General features: G+C 43.1%; 1 protein-coding gene across 1 annotated transcript in view; it reads right to left on the reverse strand.

Moving 5' to 3' along the window:
- The window catches only part of ACBD6 (acyl-CoA binding domain containing 6), a 100,109-nt gene extending 81,685 nt beyond the window's left edge, over positions 1-18,424 (reverse strand). Inside the window, exons 1-3 of the mRNA XM_035123572.3 lie at positions 18,089-18,424; positions 10,107-10,171; positions 8,224-8,320 (exon numbers count right to left, since the gene is read on the reverse strand). Of these exons, the coding sequence (XP_034979463.2) occupies positions 8,224-8,320; positions 10,107-10,171; positions 18,089-18,349 (423 nt within the window). The 5' untranslated portion in view covers positions 18,350-18,424. The remainder of the gene's footprint in view (positions 1-8,223; positions 8,321-10,106; positions 10,172-18,088) is intronic.
- Between the last annotated feature and the right edge of the window lie 5,722 nt (positions 18,425-24,146).

A 24,146-nucleotide genomic window follows, 5' to 3' on the forward strand; every position in this document is an offset into this window, starting at 1 on the left:
GTAGAGCGCATTGCAGTAGTCCAAGCGGGAGATAACTAGAGCATGCACTACTCTGGTGAGACAGTCTGCGGGCAGGTAGGGTCTCAGCCTGCGTACCAGATGGAGCTCATAGACAGCCGCCCTGGACACAGAATTAACCTGTGGCTCCATGGACAGCTGTGAGTCCAAAATGACTCCCAGGCTGCGCACCTGGTCCTTCAAGGGCACAGTGACCTCATTCAGGACTTGGGAGTCCCCCACACCCGCCCGCCCCCTGTCCCCCCCAACAGTACTTCTGTCTTGTCAGGATTCAACCTCAATCCATTAGCCGCTATCCATCCTCCAACCGCCTCCAGGCACTCACACAGGTTCATGCACATGCACACATACTTTATCCTCAAAGCAAACCTGCAGGCTAAGTGACAGTGAACGGCCCAAGCTTTCCCAATGAGCTCTACCGCTGAGTGGAAATTTGAACCCAGGTATCAGCAGTCTTAGAGAGAAGCTATTCACTATGCTGCAAACACCATGTTCAACACTGCCAGCATTAGGGGCAATAAACTAAAATCCTTAGAATCTAAAGTCTGGGTGCAAGCTATAGTACTTCAGGTTCTTATATAGAATACTTTTTTAAAAAAAGCATGCTGCTCATTGTATGTTGCGCAAAAAAAAAAAACCAACCCTATTCTGCTTGAACTATCCTCGAAAACCAGCAAACACTAGGCCAATTGCACATCCTTCTACTAAACCACCCCAGACAACCTCAGGGGAAAGGGGGAGGGTTGTACCTGGTACACCCAGGATCACCCCCCAAATGCCTTGTTTTCAGGCTCACCAACCTTGGAACGGCAACAGTGGCAGATCTTTCCACCACTGCACCACCCACAGAGGGAGGACTGAAGCATTCAACAGCTGCTTAGCTGCTCTGTCCAGGACTGCTCTTTAAATGTAAGAGAAATTTAAGATAAAAATCATGCAAGCTGATATCTAACAGAAAGAAAGAACTTCCAGGAAAGGTCCCATCCTGTGCAAATCTTTTTATTAATTGTTAATTATTATTATTTTTAGTTTTATTATTACATCATGTCAGTTTAAACTCCAGTAGCTGGTCTGGCAGTAATTTATTTCAATCAACTGCTAGAATGAAGATGACTGCCCTGTCATAAATAAAAGTTAAGAGTTCATAAATTTAAAGAGACATAAAATCAAAGGACTAACAAATAGCCTATAAACCCAGGCCAAAAATTTTTTAACTTTTTTTTTTAAAGAGATCAACCTCCATGTGCAGTTTTACTTACATTAATTGCAAAAAGACATTTCATTCTTTCCCTGCTATATGGAGCCTATGGTTTGAGATGGCCCTCAGAAGAAACTAGGAAACAGTTGAGCAGTGCACTGGTGTTTATGGGTACTTCAGTGCAAATTGTGACTGCAGTAGAGGGGGAAATGTCAGTCATTTGTCATATTAGTTAACCTATTCGAGTGGTGGGAAAGAAAGAAATAGCCCTGTTAATGTTGTGACACACAGTGCATCTGACAATTTTGCCTGACAGAATGAGATCTGTAAGGCAATTGATAACTCCAGCATACCGTAGAACACCAGGTAAAATGAATAGTTGCTACAACATGCTTATTGATACAGGGCCAAAATACAAACCATTCCGATAACATTTTAAATTTTAAATTCCATTCAACCTTAATTCAATGGCAGATCATTCACAAGAAAGATATGCCCTGAATAGGGTTCTCTTGTCCAGGAATCATGTCAGGATCATATCCAACCCATGGAGAGATCTTGTCAGAGGAAGAGGCTTGGGGCCCCTGCAGGGAACGCCACGCCAACTGAAGACACTGAGCAGTGTTTCTCAAACTTGGGTCTCCAGCTGTTGTTGGACTACAACTCCCATCATCCCTGACCACTGGTCCTGCTAGATAGGGATGATGGGGGTTGTAGTCCAACAATATCTGGAGACCAAGTTTGAGAAACACTGATATAGAGGAATCCACAGTAATTCAAAGGTAGACCGAAGAGCCCTATCTCAGGGATGCCTCACCTGGCGCCCAATAATTCCTCCCACTCCATCTTGAGCCCTGCCCACCCCATCACCCATGCCTCATGAGCAAAGGCAGCAGCTCCACCGCTACTCAGAAGGAGGAGATTCAGCAGCAGGCAATGACTCCACAGAGGACCAGGAAGAGAAGCTGGCTGCGAGATATATTCACAAGCCTCTTGAACACATTCCTCTCCAGTATTATGAGCAACAGAGACTCTAACAGAATTTTCCTAAGTACCACGGCTGTTGCACCATCCGGCCTAGCCAGAACACAGGCAAGTGCTGTCAGCTGCGTAGCACATGGCACATGTTCTTCATATAGTCCAATGAAATTGATCAGCTCACTAAACAGTGGAAAAACACACCTACTGGGTGTGTCCTGAAATTTGCATGATCACCAAACGTATCTCACAATCCAGAAGTAAACAAAGGCTGAACTGTATTTTTAACTAAAGTATAATTTAGAGAATCATATTTAGGATATTTTGTCAGTTATTATATGAGAATATATGCTGATTCGGAAGGGTCTTTCTCATGCTCACTTAACAGCAATTACGGTAATACAATAAATAAAGGCAACGACAGTTTTGTGCATGAGTTGCGTTCCTGACCCCTGCATGTGTCAGCAGAGCACGCATAAGCCTGCTCCATCCCCACTCCCTTTTCTAGCCACTTCTAGGTTGTGGCAATGCACATGTGCATGGTTGCACACATGCTGAACATGTGCAAAACTGTCGTTGCTTGTACAGAAGCAAACCTTCCATATATTTTGCAAGATGGGCAAAAAGGTGATTGGGGGGGACATTCCACCAGGAAGTTTTTAAGTTTCTGGCATTTTATTGTTATGCATATTTATACACATTTCATACTGAAAAGCTTTAAAAGGAATAAAAACAACTAGGAAGTATTTATTTCAGGGGTAGTCAACCTAAAGACCGTGGGCTGGATGCAGCCCAATTACCTTCTAAATCCAGTCCACGGATGGTCCGGGAATCAGCGTGTTTTTACATGAGTAGAATGTGTCCTTTTATTTAAAATGCATCTCTGGGTTATTTGTGGGGCCTGCCTGGTGTTCTTACATGAGTAGAATGTGTGCTTTTATTTAAAATGCATCTCTGGATTATTTGTGGGGCATAGGAACTCGTTCATGGTTGTTGTTTTTTAAAAATATAGTCTGGCCCCTCACATGGTCTGAGGGACGGTGGACCGGCCCATGGCTGAAAAAGGTTGCTGACCCCTGATTTATTTGGATCGTACAGTACTGTATTTGACAGTGCAGAAACATTATGGGTGGGTTTTGAAACAATGTTAAACACAGCAAGTTTTAAGTAGAAGCCTCACCTTCGAACAATTGATATAGTTAGGCATGAGACTGACCACTTACATCAGAAAACAACAGAAAATTGAAACATACATGAAGCTTATCAAATTAAATTTTAAAAAACATATCTGAGCCAGACACCAAAATTAACAAAACCCTCTACATAATGTAGATACTATTTTACACAAATATTGTCTTGCTTTAAATAATACCAGCAGCTTTTTATAGACAAAACATGCACACAATGGGAGTACAGTGGACGCTCGGGTTGCGAATGTGATCCATGCAGGAGGCATGTTTGCAACCCAAAGCGCCACATCTGCACACATGTGGATCGCAATTTGGCGCTTCTGCACATGCGTCGAAACCCGGAAGTAACCCGTTCGGATACTTCTGGGTTTGCGCTGTGCGCAAACCCGAAAAGACACAACCTGAAGCGTCTGTAACCCAAGGTATGACTGTACTGACAACAGTAGCATGTGGAAGAGCTGGCTTTCTTTGCAAATGATGTATCATTAATTGAGTCATTCTTGTGTTAGCAAAATAAAGATACAAGGCAGGATATAAAAGAAGCCATAGATTGAATTAGGCCATGACCCAACATATTTTCCTTTGTTCTCCTCCCAACCTCTGGTAATCCTGACCAAACCTCTATTTCTCCTCCTCACTGCAGATGATGGCTCGCTGGACAGATTAACAACGTGGCATCTGTTTGCGTGACCAAACTAGAGAGACATGTGGAGTCTGGTTTGCTTGCAAGCTACAGCTTTGTTAAAACACTGTATTTACCTCATCTCTTCCAGCAACAAAGTGTTCTCTATCTTACCTTAATTTTCATCACTGAGAAATTGTTTTTATCTTGAGTGCTCTCATTTTACAATGAAAAGTCAGAAATGGGCTTGCAACAAAAATCTACAATAATTTTAAAGACAGAGTGGAATTGAACACCACACTCTTCCAATCATTAGGCCTGCTTGCCAGGAGGAATGATACCTCCTCTCCTGCGCCCACACATTGTTCTGAAGGTTCTCCCAACGCCCAAGAGCCAATTTTCGGGAGTGCAGAGGGGGAAGAGAGGGTGGAAAGCCCAGTTGCGCAGTAGAAGTCATTGCACAAGGCTTCTACTGACAGGGCTGCCTAGGTGAGTCCTATCCACAGGGTTATTATATCCAACTAAGTTTTACTGACAGTAGGCCTACTGAAAGTAATAGCCCTAAGTTAGCCATGTTCAATAGGTCTACCGTGAGTAGCACTAGCATTGAATAGAATCCGAAGGTTTGTATTTTGGCGAACCCAAGATCTGGAACACAACCCACGGATTTCATTTTGTTTAAATCACAGTGTGGTTATAGATATAGATTATAGGTAAAAGGCTTTCCCTATACTGTACAGGAAAAATGTCGACTCTCTACATGATAGCAACAGAGCTGGTGAGACTGTTCTTGCATTTAAGGCTTTCTAAAGCGGCAGAGAAGTGGCAACCTAAAATGATTAAGATACCTTTGATCTGTGGATTTGGTTGGGAGGCACTGTGAGCCACTAACTAAATCAACACAATCCATTCTATTCGCTACTAAACATTTCTTGCTGCTACATTGCTATAAATGCAGCACTATCTACAAGTGTTATCAGCACAGAAAGAAACTGCTTTTCTTCAGTATTATTTATTCAGTATCACGGCTGAAGTTCTAGTGAATTATGAAATTATTTGTCCCGGAAACATTTCAACTGTAGCAGACATTTTATTTTAGTTGTCTGCAGTGGCTTTTTGGCCACTTGATGATACACTGCCCTCTAGAGGCTATTATACAGGGAAGGAAAATCAGGGAAAAACCTAAACACAGGATTTAGGCTAAGTCTGTGAGCTTTCACCACTGCTTTATTTACTTTCAAGCCTGTCAAGTTTCTAATAACACACTGGCTATGCTCCATGTTCCCCCACGACACCACCAGCTGAAAACACAAGGTCACATCCTGTTACCCTAATATTACACACACTTTTCCCCCTAATTTCTCAAGAAATCAGAAAACTATTGACAGATCAAGTGTAGAGAAGAAATTATCTAAATACATATTCTCTCTAAAAGAAAGAGACGTAAAGGTAAAGGGACCCCTGACCATTAGGTCCAGTCTTGACCGACTCTTGGGTTGCGGTGCTCATCTCGCATTATTGACCGAGGGAGACGGTGTACAGCTTCCAGGTCATGTGGCCAGCATGACAAAGCCACTTCTGGCGAACCAGAGCAGCACATGGAAACGCCGTTTACCTTCCCGCTTGGAGCAGTACCTATCTATCTACTTGTACTTTGACGTGCTTTCGAACTGCTAGGTTGGCAGGAGCTGGGACTGAGCAACGGGAGCTCACCCCGTCGCAGGGATTCGAACTGCCGACCTTCTGATCGGAAAGCCCTAGGCTCTGTGGTTTAACCCACAGCGCCATCTGCGTCCCTAAAAGAGAGAGAACTCGGTACCAAACTCGGTAAATAGGTGTACAGTGGTACCTCGGGTTACAGACGGTTCGCTAACCCAGAAATAGTACCTTGGTTAAGAACTTTGTTTCAGGATGAGAACAGAAATCATGCTCCGGCGGTGCAGCGGCAGTGGGAGGCCCCATTAGCTAAAGTGGTACCTCAGGTTAAGAACAGTTTCAGGTTAAGAACGGACCTCCGGAACAAATTAAGTTCTTAACCAGAGGTACCACTGTAATCATAAGAAGCTATGAAGGTAAAACCACCCAAAGAAATCAATTGTATGGGTGATATCCAAATGTAATAAATAATATAAAACCAAACTATCAACAGAGACAAGAAGGGAAAAGAAAGGCCACCGTTTTCATGCACTGCTTATGAGTTCCCAGAGTCTGGTGAGCTGCTTTGGAAATGAGATGCTGGACTAGATCAAGTAAGGCACTTAGGCTCTTAACAGAAAGATGAACACGAGAAAGCAATAAGCATTTTCCATTTCACCTTTTGTTTGGCCAAATACATCCATAACTCCTGAATCAGTAGAAGTTCTAAACGTAAAAGGAAGAGGTAACAGGTAACCCACTTACAATATGTCCAAACAAAATTCTAAATTAAAATCTGAAGTAAACAATTGCTGTGAAAGAATCACAACACTATGGAAAATGAACTTTTATTCACTATTAGAATCAGAGCTCCCTCTTGTGGCCTAAGTGTTAGCTAACTACAGTACAATGCAATTCTAAAGGGCAATGATTTCCGAATACGAAATCACTGCACAGAGTAAGTCTGGTTTACCAACTTTCCAGTAACTCCAGTAATTTTGACAGCACAGTAGTACAATATAGCTTCAGGATATAACATACAGTTTTCAAATAAAATAATTTGTAGTTACAGTAGTTGTTAGAAGAAAATAACTGGCTACGGTAACAGCAGGGATCTGCTTAAGCCTTAGGCTACTTAATACTTCTTAACTTCTGAGGGCTCCAAATTAAGTTCATAATTATTCAATACTATTGCTTAGTCAAGCTCTTCTGCTTCACATCTGAGGCTATGCAAAGTGCTTTATGCTAAAATACAAGCACCACAGCTCAAACTACAAGAAGAATTAAATCAATTAATTACAATCAATGGTCCAAAAGTAAAACACAGAGCACAGTAAAATCTCAGAGTAAAACAGATTCAAAAGTAACAAAAACAAAAAATTATACAGAGCTACAGTAATCCTGAGTTAGCCCCTGAAGATGGTCCTTCCTGTTTCAAATGGTGAGTTGTTCTCCTTTTCTCAGTTACTGATAGAAATTTAGCCACTATCAGTGACACCTTTTATTTTACTTATATTCCATTGTTGTAATAAATTGATTTACTGACTGGCTGAACAAAGGGAACTGAGGCACAGCTCACCTTGGGCAGGCCCTCTAATGTCCACTACCTCAAACCACTACCTCTGATGTCCACTACCCCCCGCTTTGAGGGGGATCAGGCATCATCAGGGGAGTCTCAAGTATTAAAAGGAAATGCTCAGAAAAATCTCTCTGTAGGTTTCTGAATACAGTATTCAGTTTTAATGCTTGAAGTGCACAAAGTACTTCCAAATGCCGCAAACCCGGAAGTGACCGTTCCAGTTTGCAAACCATTTTTGGAAGCCAAATGTCCGAAGGAGCTTCCGTGGCTTCTAATTGGCTGCAGGAACTTCCTTCTGGCGGTTCCCTCATTACGAGAAGCCAAGTTACAGGGAACCAGGCAGAGGGCCTTCTCAGTAGTGGCACCCACCCTGTGGAATGCCCTCCCACTAGAGGTCAAAGAGAACAATTACCAGACCTTTAGAAGGCATCTCAAGGCAGCCCTGTTTAGGGAAGCTTTTAATGTTTGATGGATTTCTGTATTTTAGAATTTCTGTTTTTTTGGAAGCCGCCCAGAGTGGCTGGGGGAACCCGGCCAGATGGGCGGGGTATAAATAATAAATTATTATTATTATTATTATTATACTTCCTAGCTAACTTAGCTTCTAAGGCTACACGCGCTGTGATCCACCAAGAGGCAGCCAGTAGTGAACAGCAACCCCCAAGCTGCAGGCAACTTTTGTTTGTTCAGTCCCAGACAGGCAGCAAAAACAAGAAGTACATTATGTTACTGATAAACCACAGTGGGTGGCTACTAGGCTTGGCAAGTAATGCAGGTCAGGGGTACTAAAAATCTTCACTGTGGATTAGACATGAGAGACAGAAATTGCCCATAAGGCTACCCATTTACTTTGAAAGTGTTCAGTCACCCCTGTTGCAAAACCCATACTTCCTTGCATCCTGATTAAAATGCACAAAATTCACAGATGTGAGGGCATTACATTGCCTTATGTGGCCTATTCAGCTACACAATGAATTGTTTTAAGATGATTGTATCTGCCTACCTGTGGATTCCATGTGGGGTCCAGTTTCTTCACAGTAGCGACATACTCTCGAATAGCCTGCTCTGGACTTGTATCACCCAATGCTTTCCAAGCTTCCCTGGGACATGGATGTAAGGAAAAAAGATCCATTACTCAGTAGAGGTTAATGTGTCTATCTCTGGATTTCCCACCCTCAATTCAATACCCTGGTCAGGCTTATATACTTAATTTCACATCCATAATTAATCCATTATAGTTTGTATCATCACTGCTCTAATTAGATTGGAGAGTTGTGTGCTTTCACCCTTTATGGAGGTTTCATTCAAGAGCTGCCAATACAGAAAAACAGCCTTCAGAGCAGCTTTCTAAGGAGCAGCCCTTGGGGCAAACCTTCTAAGTCACTCTTTGAACTCAGAGAAGCATAGAAAGAGGTTTGGTGGTTCCACAGAGGAGAGCTGCTGAAATCATTATTTGAGAGACTTTTTTTAAAAAGATCCATAGTGAGCTTTTCTTCTCTCTCACAATGGTGGTGAGGTAGTCACCTATGGAGCCGGTACCCAATTCAGATGCTAGTCATTTGACATTGACATGCAAAAATAGTTTCATCCACTGACTGGTCAAATATTGGTCACATTAATATAAATTTAAAACAAATTTATAACAAAATTCTTTAGCTCCACAGTGAAATACTCAGGAAACGTTTTTCCATCCATAGAGAGAATATAAGCTCACTATGGATCTTAGTTTTTTAACATCTTAAAATTAGATCTTAATATACTGCTACTGTAACCAAGAGAGACATGCTAATTAAAACATCCATTTATATATAAAGCAAACTTGTTCTGAATGAGTGTAATTATTATAACTATGTATATTTGTCTTTGCACGACAATTATTTATAGTACAAAAATAGTAGCTGAACAATGTTCAAGAAAAATAACCTTTTATTGGCTTTTACTCTATTAAGATGTTTTAAATGAGTTTTAAAAATTAATACACATAGCAGCTATAAATGCAGTTTTGTTTATAGCCAGTAGTGATACCAACATTTCTAATTATCATTTGGAATATAAATTTATTCTGTCTGTAAGTGTTCAGATGTATGATAAAAAGAGCACAATTTCCCCAAGTAATACTTCTCCAGCTCAGAAAGAATGCAAAACAGACTTCTGCACATGCACTGTTAAAGGTAAAGAGTAAAGGGACCCCTGACCGCTAGGTCCGGTCTTGACCGACTCTGGGGTTGCAGCGCTCATCTCGCTTTACTGGCCGAGGGAGCTGGCGTACAGCTTCTGGGTCATGTGGCCAGCATGACTAAGGCGCTTCTGGCGAACCAGAGCAGCACACAGAAACGCTGTTTACCTTCCCACCGGAGCAGTACCTATTTATCTACTTGCACTTTGATGTGCTTTCAAACTGCTAGGTTGGCAGGAGCAGGGACCGAACAACTGGAGCTCACCCCGTCGCAGGGATTCGAACTGCCAACCTTTTGATCGGCAAGCCCTACGGTAGGCTCTGTGCCACAGCGCCCCCTCAAAATTTAATCTATTTCATTTAAGTCCTGGACATTAATCACAGTTCGGAGAGGGCTCTTTAAAATCCCCCCCAAAGCTGTTTTTCCAGGCTCCAGGTAGTGCATATTTTTGTATGGCTCCATGGGGTAGTGACCTGCAGGGCATAACTCAGGGAAATCCTGAGCCTTTTGAGAATGTGAGCTACATAATCCTTGAGTTTGTTACCATACACATTTTTTAAATTGGAAATGAGGACTGGAGCAAAAAAATACAAATGCATTATCCCTAAGAGTCATTCAGTAATTAACAAAAAATGGTAGCATCCTCTAAAGAAAATTATCTAATGGACTGGGGAAAAGTACATAGAAATTATGAGATATTTCCACTTACCATTTCTGTTTTCCTTCAAAGTCGAAAAACCCAGGTTTGGGAGTGTTGCAGCTACCACATTTGACCTAAAGATAGAATGTGGAACAGTGCTGGCATAAGTGCTAAAGAAATGCTGGTGAATTTTTGTTTGTCTTTATCGACTTGCTAAAATAATGTGACTTTAGCTTTTAACTTTTTCTAAGAACATATAAATTGTTTTCCCAGGTTCCCCAAATGCAGAAACACAACAGAAATAAATTTGTAAGTTCAAGATTCTGCAGGGTGAGAGGTACATTTATATAACCCAGGCCTGCTGATATTCTGCAAGTGGTGAAGACTGAGAAATACTCAGGGCTGGCGCATACAATTCTGCAAAGCACACAAAAAAGCACCAAATGTTGTATTAGTCACAATTCTGTTCTTTTCTTTCTTTTTAATAAAATTTCTAGCTCTTATGTAAAGATGCTTGAAACTAGGTGAACAATGCATATTATCTCAAAAGCAGCTCACTAACATTTTCAGTGGTTAGTGGTTTAGGGGCAAAGTTCCTGGCCCCTCCCCATCACTAGCAGACTTTAATACAAAAAATAAAAATAAAGGCTAGGTTTTACACCAGTGTGAGAATGCAAAGTGTGCAAATCACCAGCGTCTTAGGTTGAGGGAAGTATGGTGTGAGAAGAGGCCACAGACATCCTGAGAACCTCTTCTAGAGTAGACCATCTCTCAACCTTTGAAACTTTAGTGGCCGTGCCAATTTGCACTATCACCTGTTAGTAAAATGAAATATATTTTTAATAAAGTACACACAGCCCTTCCTATAGAGTAGATCTATCAACAATAAAAAAATGTTACCTATTAGAACAAGCACCTGTCTTTCCAGGAAAGGAATTCCTTGCTAGGTAACAGTCAACATAGTGTTCACTCAAGCAACCATGCCTACCAGCATCACATCCATCTAGAATACTTACAGGTGAGCTGGGGATTGCAAAACCCCAACAAGCCAAGCCACATCTTCATTATCTTAACTCTTAGGAAAAAAACATTTTAGAAATCAGCTGAGCACAGTCAGACTCTGAAATGACCTCCAGTAACTGGAAAAGTTAAGTAGGTGTTTATGCTATTTATCTTGAACTGCTGAAGTAAGCAGTGTCTTAACAAAGTGCTCAGCTGTTACTGTCATCTTTTTATAGGGGTTGTTCTCTCTTAAATCACAGTTTGTAGAGAAAAGAAAGAGACGTGAGGAAAAACACAAATGCTGCACTAGGGACAGTGGATTGACCTGAGTCAGCACCTTCCATTCAATGGAGGTACTAGTCTCTGCTAAAGTACCGGTAATATTTTATCAGTCTTTCGTGCAAATTATATGATTAAATTGGGAGAAAGAATGTTGAAGAGTAAAGTCTTGCCTTAAATCAGTAACGAGAGAAATCTAAAGTTATCAAGGCTTCTTCTTGTATTAGTTGACCAGCTGACTTGGCCACACGTTGCTGTAGCTCAGTCTGTTAAATGGACCCTCAGAGTCCCCCTTCAGATTCCCCTTACCTTCAGTGTGCTGTCCCCAGGCTGCAGGGTGGATAAAAATCAATGATTTTTTTAAAAAAAATCAAAAAAATCGGATTTTTTTGATTTAAATCGGATTTTTTTTATTTAAATCGATTTTTTTGATTTAAATTGGATTTTTTTAAAATAAAATGCTTTTTGAGGAAAACATATTACCATCCAAAGGTTATTCCATCATGAAATAAAGATTAGTTTTTTTAATTATGTAGTATAAGGTTGTATATGTTTAATTTTTGGGGTAAATAAATTCCATTAATCCATTCACCTCTTCCAGAGGTTTTTGTAAGATTATTGGGCAGTTTCTCTGCCTACAAGATATTATCACAGGTGCTTGGTTTACTTTTGCAGTTCTCAAAACTGAATTTGACTCAACAGAGATCACATGCCTCTTCTTCACAGCAAAAATGTTATAACATGAACAGAGTTGAGAAAAAGACCTTAATCCTATTGTTCTACAAACCTATGAATACAGAAGCAACCCCTTCAGTGCTAAGTTTCAAGAAGTTCAGTGAATAGAATAGAAACAATATTTTTCTGATTGTTTGGACAGTATTTAAGTTTTTCATGTGTAGGCTGGGCTGACAGTCTAAGTTTCTTAAAATATATATATATATTGTTTTTGTTTAACCAAATTAGTTAACAAACATGGATGTTTGTTTAAGCAAATAACATTTGCTGAAATGTTATTGTTTCAGTTGAATAAATCTATTTAAATTGTTATTATTAAGGCAATGATTATTTTTCTCCTTCCTAAGTACAACAGTAAAGTTGTCCAAATATGAATGATTAACCTATTAAACTGGGGATAAAAAAACTAATATGAAAAGTTGTTATTCTAAAAATCTTCATCTACTTGCATAATAAAGTTATACCAGCAAGAATTAGTCTTTATGATTTAAATCAACTATGATTTAAATCAAGCCTTACTGACTAGTGATTTAAATCGTGATTTAAATCGTGATTTAAATCAGTTTGATTTAAATCAAATCCACCCTGCCAGGCTGTCCCGACCCAAGAGGTATTTGTCCCCTCTTCCCCCCTCCCGTGGGTCATCCCTATGAGTGTTCCCACCCTGTCCTGACCCATGTGCTTTCCTCCCCCCCCCCCCCGGTTCATCCCTCTCCCCCCCGTCCCATCCCATGAACTATCCCGATCCCTTCTTCCCCCCCCCCTGGATTATCCCGGTGATTTGCCCCCCCCCCCACGCCGTCCCGACCCCTTTTGGGTTGCTTGGGGGTATTTTGCTCATTTCATTGAATGCACTCATATACACAGGTTGAATGTGGTTGTGCAGATTTCCTCAAATCAAAACAGATTCTATAAGCCCAGGATACAAACTCTAAAAGCCCATTTGTTATTATTATAGTATACCACCATGTACTTGAATGATAGGTTTTTTTTTAACAGAGCCACAGCAGTTTGCATTGCCATGCCAGATACAAGAAAAGTTCTTCCGAAATGCAGCCAGTGGGCAGTTGCCCATCATACTGTAATAGGCAGCTAGTAATGACATAGAATTCTGACGTCAGCACTGAAGCTGAAGTACTTTACATTTTTGGAGCATATATGCCCATACTTCACCAGACAATGATGCAGTCAACCACTGCTTGCAGACTACTGACCAGAATTAGCCTTTCAGAACCTCTCACCAGCCCATTTCCAAACAAAACTCAAAATGCAAGTTTTAAACTCCTTGAAGCCCTTGATATCTTGAAACAGTATCTGCAGCCGAACTTGTGTGAACCTGCTCAAATGCTGAGATCATCCTCAAGACTGCCCCACTTCTGGAGGGTTGATGGGTAGTGTGATCAACAACTTTTTCAGTTGTGGTACTTGTCGTATGGAATGCTGTTCCCAGGAAGGCTCACCTGACACCTACTCTTATGTCTTTCTGGTGCCAGGTAAAAAATCTATTCAAGTCTGTTAGTTGAATCTGGTTTTTAGTCAATACAGGCATTTGTTCCAATTTACTGAAATGTTGTTCTGTTTTTAATTTAACTCTTCTTCCTGTGTGTCTAGTTTATAAGCTGCCCTGAAAATGGAAATATTGAAGGGCACAGTATATGTTTTTTGACTTTTCGCCCAGGTTTTCATCAAATGATTCTTTGCTAAATATTGAGTTATTTGCTTTTCTCATATCAAACCAGCATTGTCAACCTTCCACACAATATAGTCACAATCATTCAAAAGAATAAATGTTAAGTATATCTTACAAATCTGAGGCTGGACAACAAAATTTAATGGGAAGGAAGTGACTACCAGATTAACAAGTTATTCATGCCACTTACCAAGGCTAGAAAAGTCCCATGAACCTCAGATGTGCAGTGCTATCCTAAGATTTACTCAGCATTAAGCCTCATTGTGTTCGATGGGGCTCACTTCCTATTAAGTGTGCTTAGACCTGTAACCTCAGAGGCAGGAAATGAGGAATTTAATTTTTTTCAAACTCACAAGGATCACACCTAAGGACTTAAAATTCTGCCTATGGCCACAAGGACCAATGTATAAAATAGTAAGAGGCAGTCTAACAAAACTGACAAGTGCTCGAGGGCACTTCATTCATTTCTAGGCTTCACTGCTTCCCATGACAGTAGGGCTGGCTTCGGACATTTATTTTCAATGTTTTTTTTTCTCCCCACACTGTGCAAAGAGGCAAACATCTGAAACAGGGTATCACATAATTTACCGACAGACTTTGGGTTTATTGTGCCAGGAAAGCACAATCCATTGCTGCATATGAACAGATTTCTTCATTCAGGGCCACACTACCGTATGTTGTAGAAATACTGCATTTTCAGGCAAAACTGCTAACTTTCGTACCAGATGAAATGCAATACTTTTTTCAAAGAGAGTGCTTTTTTGCTGCATAGATTGTAATCCCACAAATGCTGTGGACACCAGTGTACACTCAGTCAGTGCAGTATAATAAACATGATGATGAAGATTTATTTATATGCCACCCATCTGACTGGGTCGCTCCAGCCACTCTGGGCAGCTTCCAACAAATTATAAAACCACAGCAAAGTATCAAACATTAAAAACTTCCCTACACAGGAATGCCTTCAGATAGTTGTTATTTCTTGACACCTGACATCAGGGTGTTCCACAGGGCAAGCAGGACTCCTGAGAAGGCCCTTTGCCTGGTTCCCTGTAACCTCACTTCACACAGTGAGGGAACTGCCAGAAGTATCTCCCCCGGATACTCTCACCATGGAGAAGGGGAAGCACAGCTGTGGCACAAGCCCTGGCTGAATACTCAAGATTGATTGTATTACCTCCTCACAAACACTTACTATGCATGCAGCACTTCAAGAACGGTGCACTTCAGTTCCTGCCTATCACTTTGTTCTCTTTCACAGGTACTGGATTTATCCCACAGCTTATCCATTCCAGGCAAAGAGGGAGACTCTCCTCATGACCAGCAGCAATGCCTAGGATGCTCCTGGCGGTCCCTCTGGGTTAACAACCTGCTTGCTCCATGCAGGTTTCTGTACTCTTGCAAGCTCCATGACAGCTATGCAAGAGGAGGTGTTCCTAACCTGGAGCTGGTCCCACATGGAAAGCTACATGCTACCTTGCCGTCTGTCAAGGCACTGTCCAAGTTCCAACGGCCATGCTAGGGTGACCACAGCAACACTGCACTTGTGTCTTTTTAGGATCTCCTCCATGCCAGACACTAATCAATTAAAGGTGCTGACAGCATTACATGATTTGTTGCTGGGAACAGATATATAGCAATCCCTTCCCCAAATATATTCTGCCCAATACAATCTGCCCAATATCCATAGGACTGTGAGGACGGCAAGCAGAACATTTCATGGGCTTAAGGGCACTGCCCCTTTCACTGCTCACTCACGTACCCTGTACCATAAGGAAGCAGGCCTCTCAGGGTACCCAAGTGAGATGGGTGCCATGGTAAAGGCATATGAGGCAAAAATGGGGAGTATGATAAGGAGGAGGATAGGCAATGAGGCCTCCTGGGATACTACTGGAGAAGGCCCAGTCTATCAGACAAAATAGCAGTGGAGAATGGATTAGTCATATAGGTTATCAGGAAGAGGGGTTGGGAAAAAGGGTTGGGTTAGCCCAGCCTTCCCCAGCTCAGTACCTTCAGATGTTTTGGACTACAACTCCCAGCAACGAGGTCAATGGTTGGGGTGATGGAGTTGTGATCCAAAACATGTGGAGGGTACCAGGTTGGGGAAGGCTGGGTTAGCCCACACATGGGCCAAACTTTGGCTCCCTGCAGCACTCCTTCTGATCGTCTCATGTGCAGGTTAAGGGGTTATATACTGGATTTGAACTTTGAAACTTATGCAACTAAAATGTTCCACCAAGTTATGGCTCCTCTCGCAGCTCCTCTACTCTCTGATGGGGGACAGAGGAGAGAGACATATTTCCCATAGGTGTGGATGATTCCTGTCTGGTGCTGTGGCTGTGTGCAAGTGCCCTGTGGGTTTGAATCCCAGGAGCAACTTTTCTTTGGTTACTGACATTTTTAAGTTACTTTGGCATGCATGCAAAAGTATTCATGGGGCATGAATTACCACTTGTGTTTTCCAGCCCTCTGCACTGTGGAGTGAGCCACTGGAGGCTGCTCTTGTTGGATGTTCTGCCCTGTTTAAGAAGAGGATTTTCTTCCTGAATGGCTCTTGAACCTTTATCCCAGGGAGTCTGTGGACTCTCTACAGACATATTGTCCAAGCAGCTACATGAATGATCTGTTACGTTTCTTCTTCTTCCTCCCACTTGGGTGGGTTGTGCTTAGAAGAACAGTGGTTGTGACAACATAATTTAAATGGGGATTTAAACTCATACCTAGAGAGATGTCTGTGGACTGGCTCTGATGGAGTGGGTGTGATTAGGCGTTGTCCTGCATATTGCATTTGATGCAATATACTGTGTGTGGTGCAAATTCGTTGACTACCTCATCCCCTGCTGAGAATAACACAGCAATCCTAACCAGGCAGATATACTGGTCTTTCTCCTGTATAAATTAAGCTACACTGAACTGCTTGTGGCTGGGGCAGGAGCAGCGTAAACCTCCACTTTCTGCCTTCCACTGACTCCCACAGGGTGAATTTTAGTTACAATTGCATTTTTTTGTGGTGCAAGTTACACCAAACTCTGAGGACAAGACCAGTGAATGAAGGGAGATGGGATGCAGCATAACTTTCTTTGTCCTCCAACCCTCTTTTTTGGCCATTTTACACCAGTGTAACGTCCACCAGCAGCGCTTTCCTTCTGCCAGTAGATACAATGGGGTAAGTAACTTACATCAGCTGAAGGCCAGCTCAGCCAGGAAGTGGGAAGATACACCACATGCTAACCCCAGGCATTACCTGGGGGCAAGAACTGCACCATAAGCCTTAAAACATGTATCTGAACTGAATTCACATTCTTCCTATTTAACTCTCTCTCCCTCTTCTTCCTCTGAGACCTTCATTGGTGGGTACTTGTGTCCCTACTCCCAAGAAGCTTGAAATCTTTCCTTCCTTTCTCCAGAATGTGCCATGCACTTTAGAGCGGCTTAATAGGCTGTGGTGAGAGAAATAAAAATGGGGTGGGTAGCGCAAGCACAGGCTAAGATAGTTAGTCATACGTTTATAGTTCTAGCCATGACAAACCACAGGCTAAGGTTGACGCTACACCCACACACACACCCGCCCTATGAAACTCTCAAGTAAGACCCCAGCCTGACAGTTTGCCCATGCTGGCTTTGCAAGGCTGTCCTATCTAACAGGCCAACCCACGGAGATAATGGTGGTGATGACCCTATCTTCATTTCTATACCACGTTATGTTTTTAAGCAAAAAAATAAATAAATCTCTAAGCAGTTTACACCCTTCATTAAAACATCAAACAATCCAGAATAAAACATTATTCCCATAACATACAGCAACACATTCGAAGCAACACCATTAACAGAATAAAGCATTTTCAAAGATGCCTATTATGCCATTTCGCCAGTGGCAGAAGCCTAAGCGGAAGCTCAGTCTACTTTATGGAGGTGAGATGAATAAATGGGCGAATACAGTTCATTTGGATATGCAGGAAATATTTTTTTTAAAAAAAATAAGGAACCGCAGAAAGAGGGGGAAGGAAAGTCATGTTTTGAAGCGTTAAAACGATTATAAATCTATTGAAATTTATAAAATTGAAAATCATAAAATAAATAATAATAAAATAAGCAGAACCTCCATGCTCAGGGCCAGCATACCTCTCCTCTGAACACCAGGCACTAGGGAAGGGCAAGAACGTGAGGGGCTCTTCCTCTCCGGGTCGTGGGTTCGAGAGCCCCACACTGGGCAAAAAGATTCGAGGGGGGAGGGCAGGGTTGGACTAGATGACCCCCGGGGGCAACTCGATGGTTCTATGAGAGGCAGTGAGTGGGGCGGGCGCGGGGAAAGAAGGCGAAGGGCCGGGCCCGAGCGGAGCCTCACCTGCTTGTACCTCGCGTACAGGTAGAGCAGCTGCTCCCGGCTGGCCGACCCCACCAGCGCCGGCACCCGCTGCGCCGCCCGCTCGAACTGCTCCATCGGCGGAGGAGGCGACGACGAGCGGCTCCCGGAGTCGGAGACCGGGGATTCTCTCAGTCCCGCCGCCGCCGCCCGGCCGCCCTCACCCTCGTCCGCGGAGCTGGGGTCGCCGCCGCCGCCTCCCCACTCGCCCGCCGCCCCGTTGGCCGGGAACAAGGAGGCCATGACCCGCCGCCGCCTCCTGAGCGCCTCAGCCGCCTCAGTCAGTCCATCCTCCGCGTCCTCCTCCCGCCTCAGATCGAGGTCCCGCCCACTCCCGCTCGCGCCCAACGGCCGAAGCCACGCCCAGCCACCCCCGCGCGTGCGTCTCACGCGGACGCCCAGGTTAGGCACCAGCCAACGCGCACGCGCGGGCCAGAGCACGTAGAGATACGGCGCGGCTACGGAAAGAGCGTTGAACGCTTTTGAACCAGTCTGAATGAACACCGGAACGTTCCTTTCCAGCCACAACATTTCCTTCCTGGGGTCACTTTACACCGCTGCACCGGCTCCACGCCGGGGAAGGAGTATCCTTTTATGGGAAGAGAGCGAGGAAAATTCTAAAAGCGTATGAGTCTATGATTCCGTAAACTCAATTGCGGGCTTTCAGGCCTAGAGTTCCGGCGGTGACCCCATGCTCCTTCCTGTCCCCCGCGCGGAGCCGGTGCATTGGTGTAAAGTGACCCCGGAAAGGAAATAAGGCTGGAATAGAACGTTCCGAGGCTCATTCATGCTTAAGTCTTAGGGGGTTTTGTAGGAGAGGGTTGTTGCTGTTATTGTTCTGTGTGTGGTCCTTATTATGATCTATGTGGAAATAGTTCAGTTTGGTTTTATAATTTCTGATATTTTTATTTGTTGTTTATTACTGCTTTTGTTATACAGTATTTGTAATCGTGTACTTTTTTCGTGTTGTAAGCCACCTTGAGCGTGGTTTGAACTATGGAAGATGGCATACAAATAAAATAATGTATATATGTATATTCATTTCCATCCATTGATGGAACTGGGAGGATTGGCAGGATATTAACAATATAAGCATATAAACATATATATAAATGAATTAATGGACTCGGAGGATTGTTGTACTTAAAGACTGTGGCCACAATTTAGAAATGGCCTATCACTGCAACAAAACAACACAGTATAAAACACTCTTTTTTCTTTACAAATGTTCATTTGGCACAACAGAATACATTTCCAACCAGAAGGAAGGTTATACTTAATACATATACTTGATAGTGTTTTTTTTACTTTTCTTTGCATCCAACAGCTGCCTTTTTTACGATTTAAAATACTACTTTTTGTGGTGGCTTGCCTTATAAAGTGTTCTTTAAAAGTTCTACAAATATTTCTAAAAATCAAAGTCTGATTTGTAGGTACTGAAAGATTGAATGACTAAAACATATTCTCTTGAACTTTATACAGTAATACCTCGGGTTACGAACGCGATCCGTTCCGGATCGCAGTTTGTAACCCGAAAAGTTCGTAACCCGAACGCATGCGCAGACCGTGCGCGCGACGAAAACACTTCCGGGTTTGCGCAGTTCGTAACCCGAACTGTTCGCAAACCGAGGTGTTCATAACCCGAGGTACGACTGTATATATATTAAAGCTTTCAAGGCCAGTGGAAGTGATGATACTCCAGCTGAACTATTTGAAATTTTAAAAGATGATGCTGTTAAGGTGCTACAACCAATATGCCAGCAAGTTTGGAAAACTCAGCAATGGCCAGAGGATTGGAGAAGATCACTCTACATCCCAATCCCAAAGAAGGGCAGTGCCAAAGAATGCTCCAACTACCGCACAATTGCGCTCATTTCACACGCTAGCAAGGTTATGCTTAAAAGGCAGGCTTAGGCAGTATGTGGACTGAGAACTCCCAGAAGTGCAAGCTGGATTTCAAAGGGGCAGAGGAACCAGAGACCAAATGGCAAACATGCGCTGGATTATGGAGAAAGCTAGAGAGTTCCAGAAAAACATCTACTGCTTCATTGACTATGCAAAAGCCTTTGACTGTGTCGACCACAGCAAACTATGGCAAGTTCTTAAAGAAATGGGAGTGCCTGATCACCTCATCTGTCTCCTGAGAAATCTTTATGTGGGACAAGAAGCTACAGTTAGAACTGGATATGGAACAACTGATTGGTTCAATATTGGGAAAGGAGTATGACAAGGTTGTATATTGTCTCCCTGCTTATTTAACTTATATGTAGAATTCATCATGCGAAAGGCTGGACTAGATGAATCCCAAGCCGGAATTCAGATTGCCGGAATAAATATCAACAACCTCAGATATGCAGATGACACAACCTTGATGGCAGAAAGTGAGGAGGAATTAAAGAACCTTTTAATGAGGGTGAAAGAGGAGAGCGTAAAATATGGTCTGAAGCTCAACATCAAAAAAACCAAGATCATGGCCACTGGTCCCATCACCTCCTGGCAAATAGAAGGGGAAGAAATGGAGGCAGTGAGAGATTTTACTTTCTTGGGCTCCTTGATCACTGCAGATGGTAACAGCAGTCACAAAATTAAAAGACGAATGCTTCTTGGGAGAAAAGCAATGACAAACCTAGACAGCATCTTAAAAGCAGAGACATCACCTTGCCGACAAAGGTCCGTATAGTTAAAGCTATGCTTTTCCCAGTAGTGATGTATGGAAGTGAGAGCTGGACCATAAAGAAGGCCCAAGAATTGATGCTTTTGAATTATAGTGCTGGAGGAGACTCTTGAGAGTCCCATGGACTGCAAGAAGATCAAACCTATCCATTCTGAAGGAAATCAGCCCTGAATGCTCACTGGAAGGACAGATCGTGAAGCTGAGGCTTTAATACTTTGGCCACCTCATGAGAAGAGAAGACTCCCTGGAAAAGACCGTGATGTTGGGAAAGATGGAGGGCACTAGGAGAAGGGGACAACAGAGGACGAGATGGTTGGAAAGTGTTCTTGAAGCAACGAACATGAGTTTGACCAAACTGTGGGAGGCAGTGGAAGACAGGAGTGCCTGGCGTGCTCTGGTCCATGGGGTCACGAAGAGTCGGACACGACTAAACGACTAAATAACAACAACAAAGCTTTCAATTAAATTTCTGGTGTGTCTGATTATTGATCTAAAATCAAAATTAAAGTTATTCCTTGAAATATTAAATTAAGAGGAAAGGTCTATAGAACAGGGTGATATATCTGGGGCAAGTTGCGATAATCATTATCCATATGTCATTAATGAATAATACTTTCGCCTTTGTTGCAAAAAGAATGTTTGTGGTTGTAGTTTTTTTTAAAAAAAAAACCAACTCTTGCACATTTTTGCTCTTGCAGAAAATAGCTGTACTAAGAATCAAAATACCCCCTTCAGGTATAGGAAAAGGGAGGAAAGGAAGTGGCAGGCTTTCATGAGAATAACTCCAAATCTTTGTCTGGCTTGGAGCAACACACACATTTTTCTATTTTTGTTTTTTGCCTGTTCTTTTGTACAACTCTGGTAGATAAAAAAAAAAGTGCAGGCACACAAATTTCCTGCCTCCCTCCCTTTAACAGACCTGCGGGCTTCCTGGCTTAGAGTGATGCCCACATTTATTATCATTATTATTATTGACGGCTTTTGTGCAAAACCGGTAGATCAAAAAAAAACCTTTGTTTTTATAGTGACAGGACATTTTCCAGGCAGCAGGAAACTGAGAAGGGTAAGCAATTCATAAATGTCAGCTCAGGTACACGGGAGGACAAATCATATGAACAAGGCAAGAGCTAAAGATAACGGGGAGAAAGACAGCCTAATTGCTGGCATAAAAATGCAACACACGACCCAAACATTTGCTGGAGCATTAAACACAAAACAATGGCTAGAGCAATAATCATGTCTGAAGTGCACGGCCTATCTGGAAGCAATTATTTTGAGAGAACCGCTCATCATTCTTGTTTCGGCCCTGAGAACAGAGACATTTGAGTGAGCGAGTTTCAGGACTAGCCTCTTCACCAGCTGTGCTCTGAAATGCTTCTGTTTGATAACAAAGCTACTATTCACTTGGGAGTCCAAGGAGACTGAAGTACTTCCCCACTGGCCTCTGAACAATCCCATGACTCTGTCCATTATTTTCAACAAGAACTGCCCTTCCTGGCCATAGAAGCTGCTAGAGGACATTGACGGTCAACAGCCATAGGCCGGGCAGGCAAGGTGGACCTGCTCCTTTGGGTCACTTTTTGGAGGGGAGGGCAGCAAACAGACATCCGGGGCTTGCCCTATGATGAAGCAGATTGGGGCAGTTGCCTCAGGGTGCCATGAAAAAGCAGCAAATGGTCATTTATTGCTTACTGATAAACGGCGTGGGATTTTTTTTTTTCTGCCTCAGGTGCCAAAATACAGTAACTGGGTCAGCTTTGAGTATGGCGCACCTTGGTGAGAGAGGGGGAGCAGCCACTTGCTGTTCTCTCTCAGGTAGCAAAACCCCTTTGGGTGGCCTGGGTGTAACCGCGAAGGTCAATCCAGTGACCATTACCATTACAAAGTTCCCAAATCTGCCAGAATGTTTATGTCTCTGGCTCCACCCATCGTCAGCTGTGACTCTGCTCACTGCTTTATGTGGCCCCCGACAGATTACCCCCTTTAAAGGAAAAGGTTAATCACCCCTGCCCTAGTAGTATGGCTGATGGACAAGGAGCAAGAACTAGCTTCAAACACAGCTTCCTTCTGTTTCCTTCTTTAGTTTCCGCCCATCCCTAGTTTGACAGGGAAAGACACAGCTGCCATCTCAGAGGGAAATAAAGCCACGAACATTGATGGAGCATGTGCAGAGTGCAATTCCTCCACTACTACAAGACCCTGTGCATCTGGCTCGAACCCCATCTAAAAAAAAGTCGGCGGCGACAACACTTTCCGTTCCTTCATTTAATTTATTATCAAATTGATATCCCCCTTCCAAAGGAACCCAGGGTGGCAGACGCAGTGGTATTGCTGAGGGAATAGTAAATAGAAATGTATTTTTCTCCCTCCGTCTCCACGGTGCAAAAAGCTGAACCTCGCCCCCCACAACAGTTTGTGTAGCTGTTTTGGTGTTGCCACTTATACAGCAGGATGCCATACTGAATGCGATCACAAGAGGGCACACAAGGCTTTCCTTGCGTCTTATGGACTAGCAATTTTCTTTGACCACAAAGCGACCTCGCCTGCTTTCAGTTAGGGCCAAACTCTGTGTGGTATGGATGGTTTCTGCTTGCACAGATTCCCTGGTGTTTGTTTTTTTTTACTTGAAAGTAGCCAGGGGGGGGGCGGATAACCAAACTGGATCAGAATGGGACCCGAAGGGCACAATGTGGGGCAGGAGTAATTTTCTCTGCTGAAAATAGGGGTGTCCTATTGCATATTATCAGGGACGTGGGTGGCGCTGTGGGTTAAACCACAGAGCCTAGGGCTTGCCGATCAGAAGGTCGGCAGTTCGAATCCCCGTGACGGGGTGAGCTCCTGTTGCTTGGTCCCTGCTCCTGCCAACCTAGCAGTTCGAAAGCATGAAGTGCAAGTAGATAAATAGGTACCGCTCCGGTGGGAAGGTAAACGGCGTTTCTGTACGCTGCTCTGGTTCGCCAGAAGCGGCTTTGTCATGCTGGCCACATGACCGGAAAGCTGAACGCCGACTCCCTCGGCCAATAAAGCGAGATGAGTGCCGCAACCCCAGAGTCGGTCAAGACTGGACCTAACGGTCAGGGATCCCTTTACCCTTTACTATTGCTGATTATTATTATTATTATTATTGCCCTGCCCATCTGACTGGGTTGCCCCAGCCACACTGGGCAGCTTCCAACAGAAATAAAAACAGAATAAAACATTAAACATTAAGAAAAACTTCCCTATACAGGGCTGCCTTCAGATGTCTTCTAAAGGTTGAATAGTGACATTTTCCACGGCTGAGGGGGGTCACATAACTCCATACCCTCCCACATTTCTCCGATGAAAATAGGGACATACAAAGGAAAAGCAGAACATTCCGGGATC

Source organism: Zootoca vivipara, chromosome 7, assembly GCF_965207765.1.
Source record: "Zootoca vivipara chromosome 7, rZooViv2.hap1.1, whole genome shotgun sequence".
Lineage (NCBI taxonomy): Eukaryota > Metazoa > Chordata > Lepidosauria > Squamata > Lacertidae > Zootoca > Zootoca vivipara.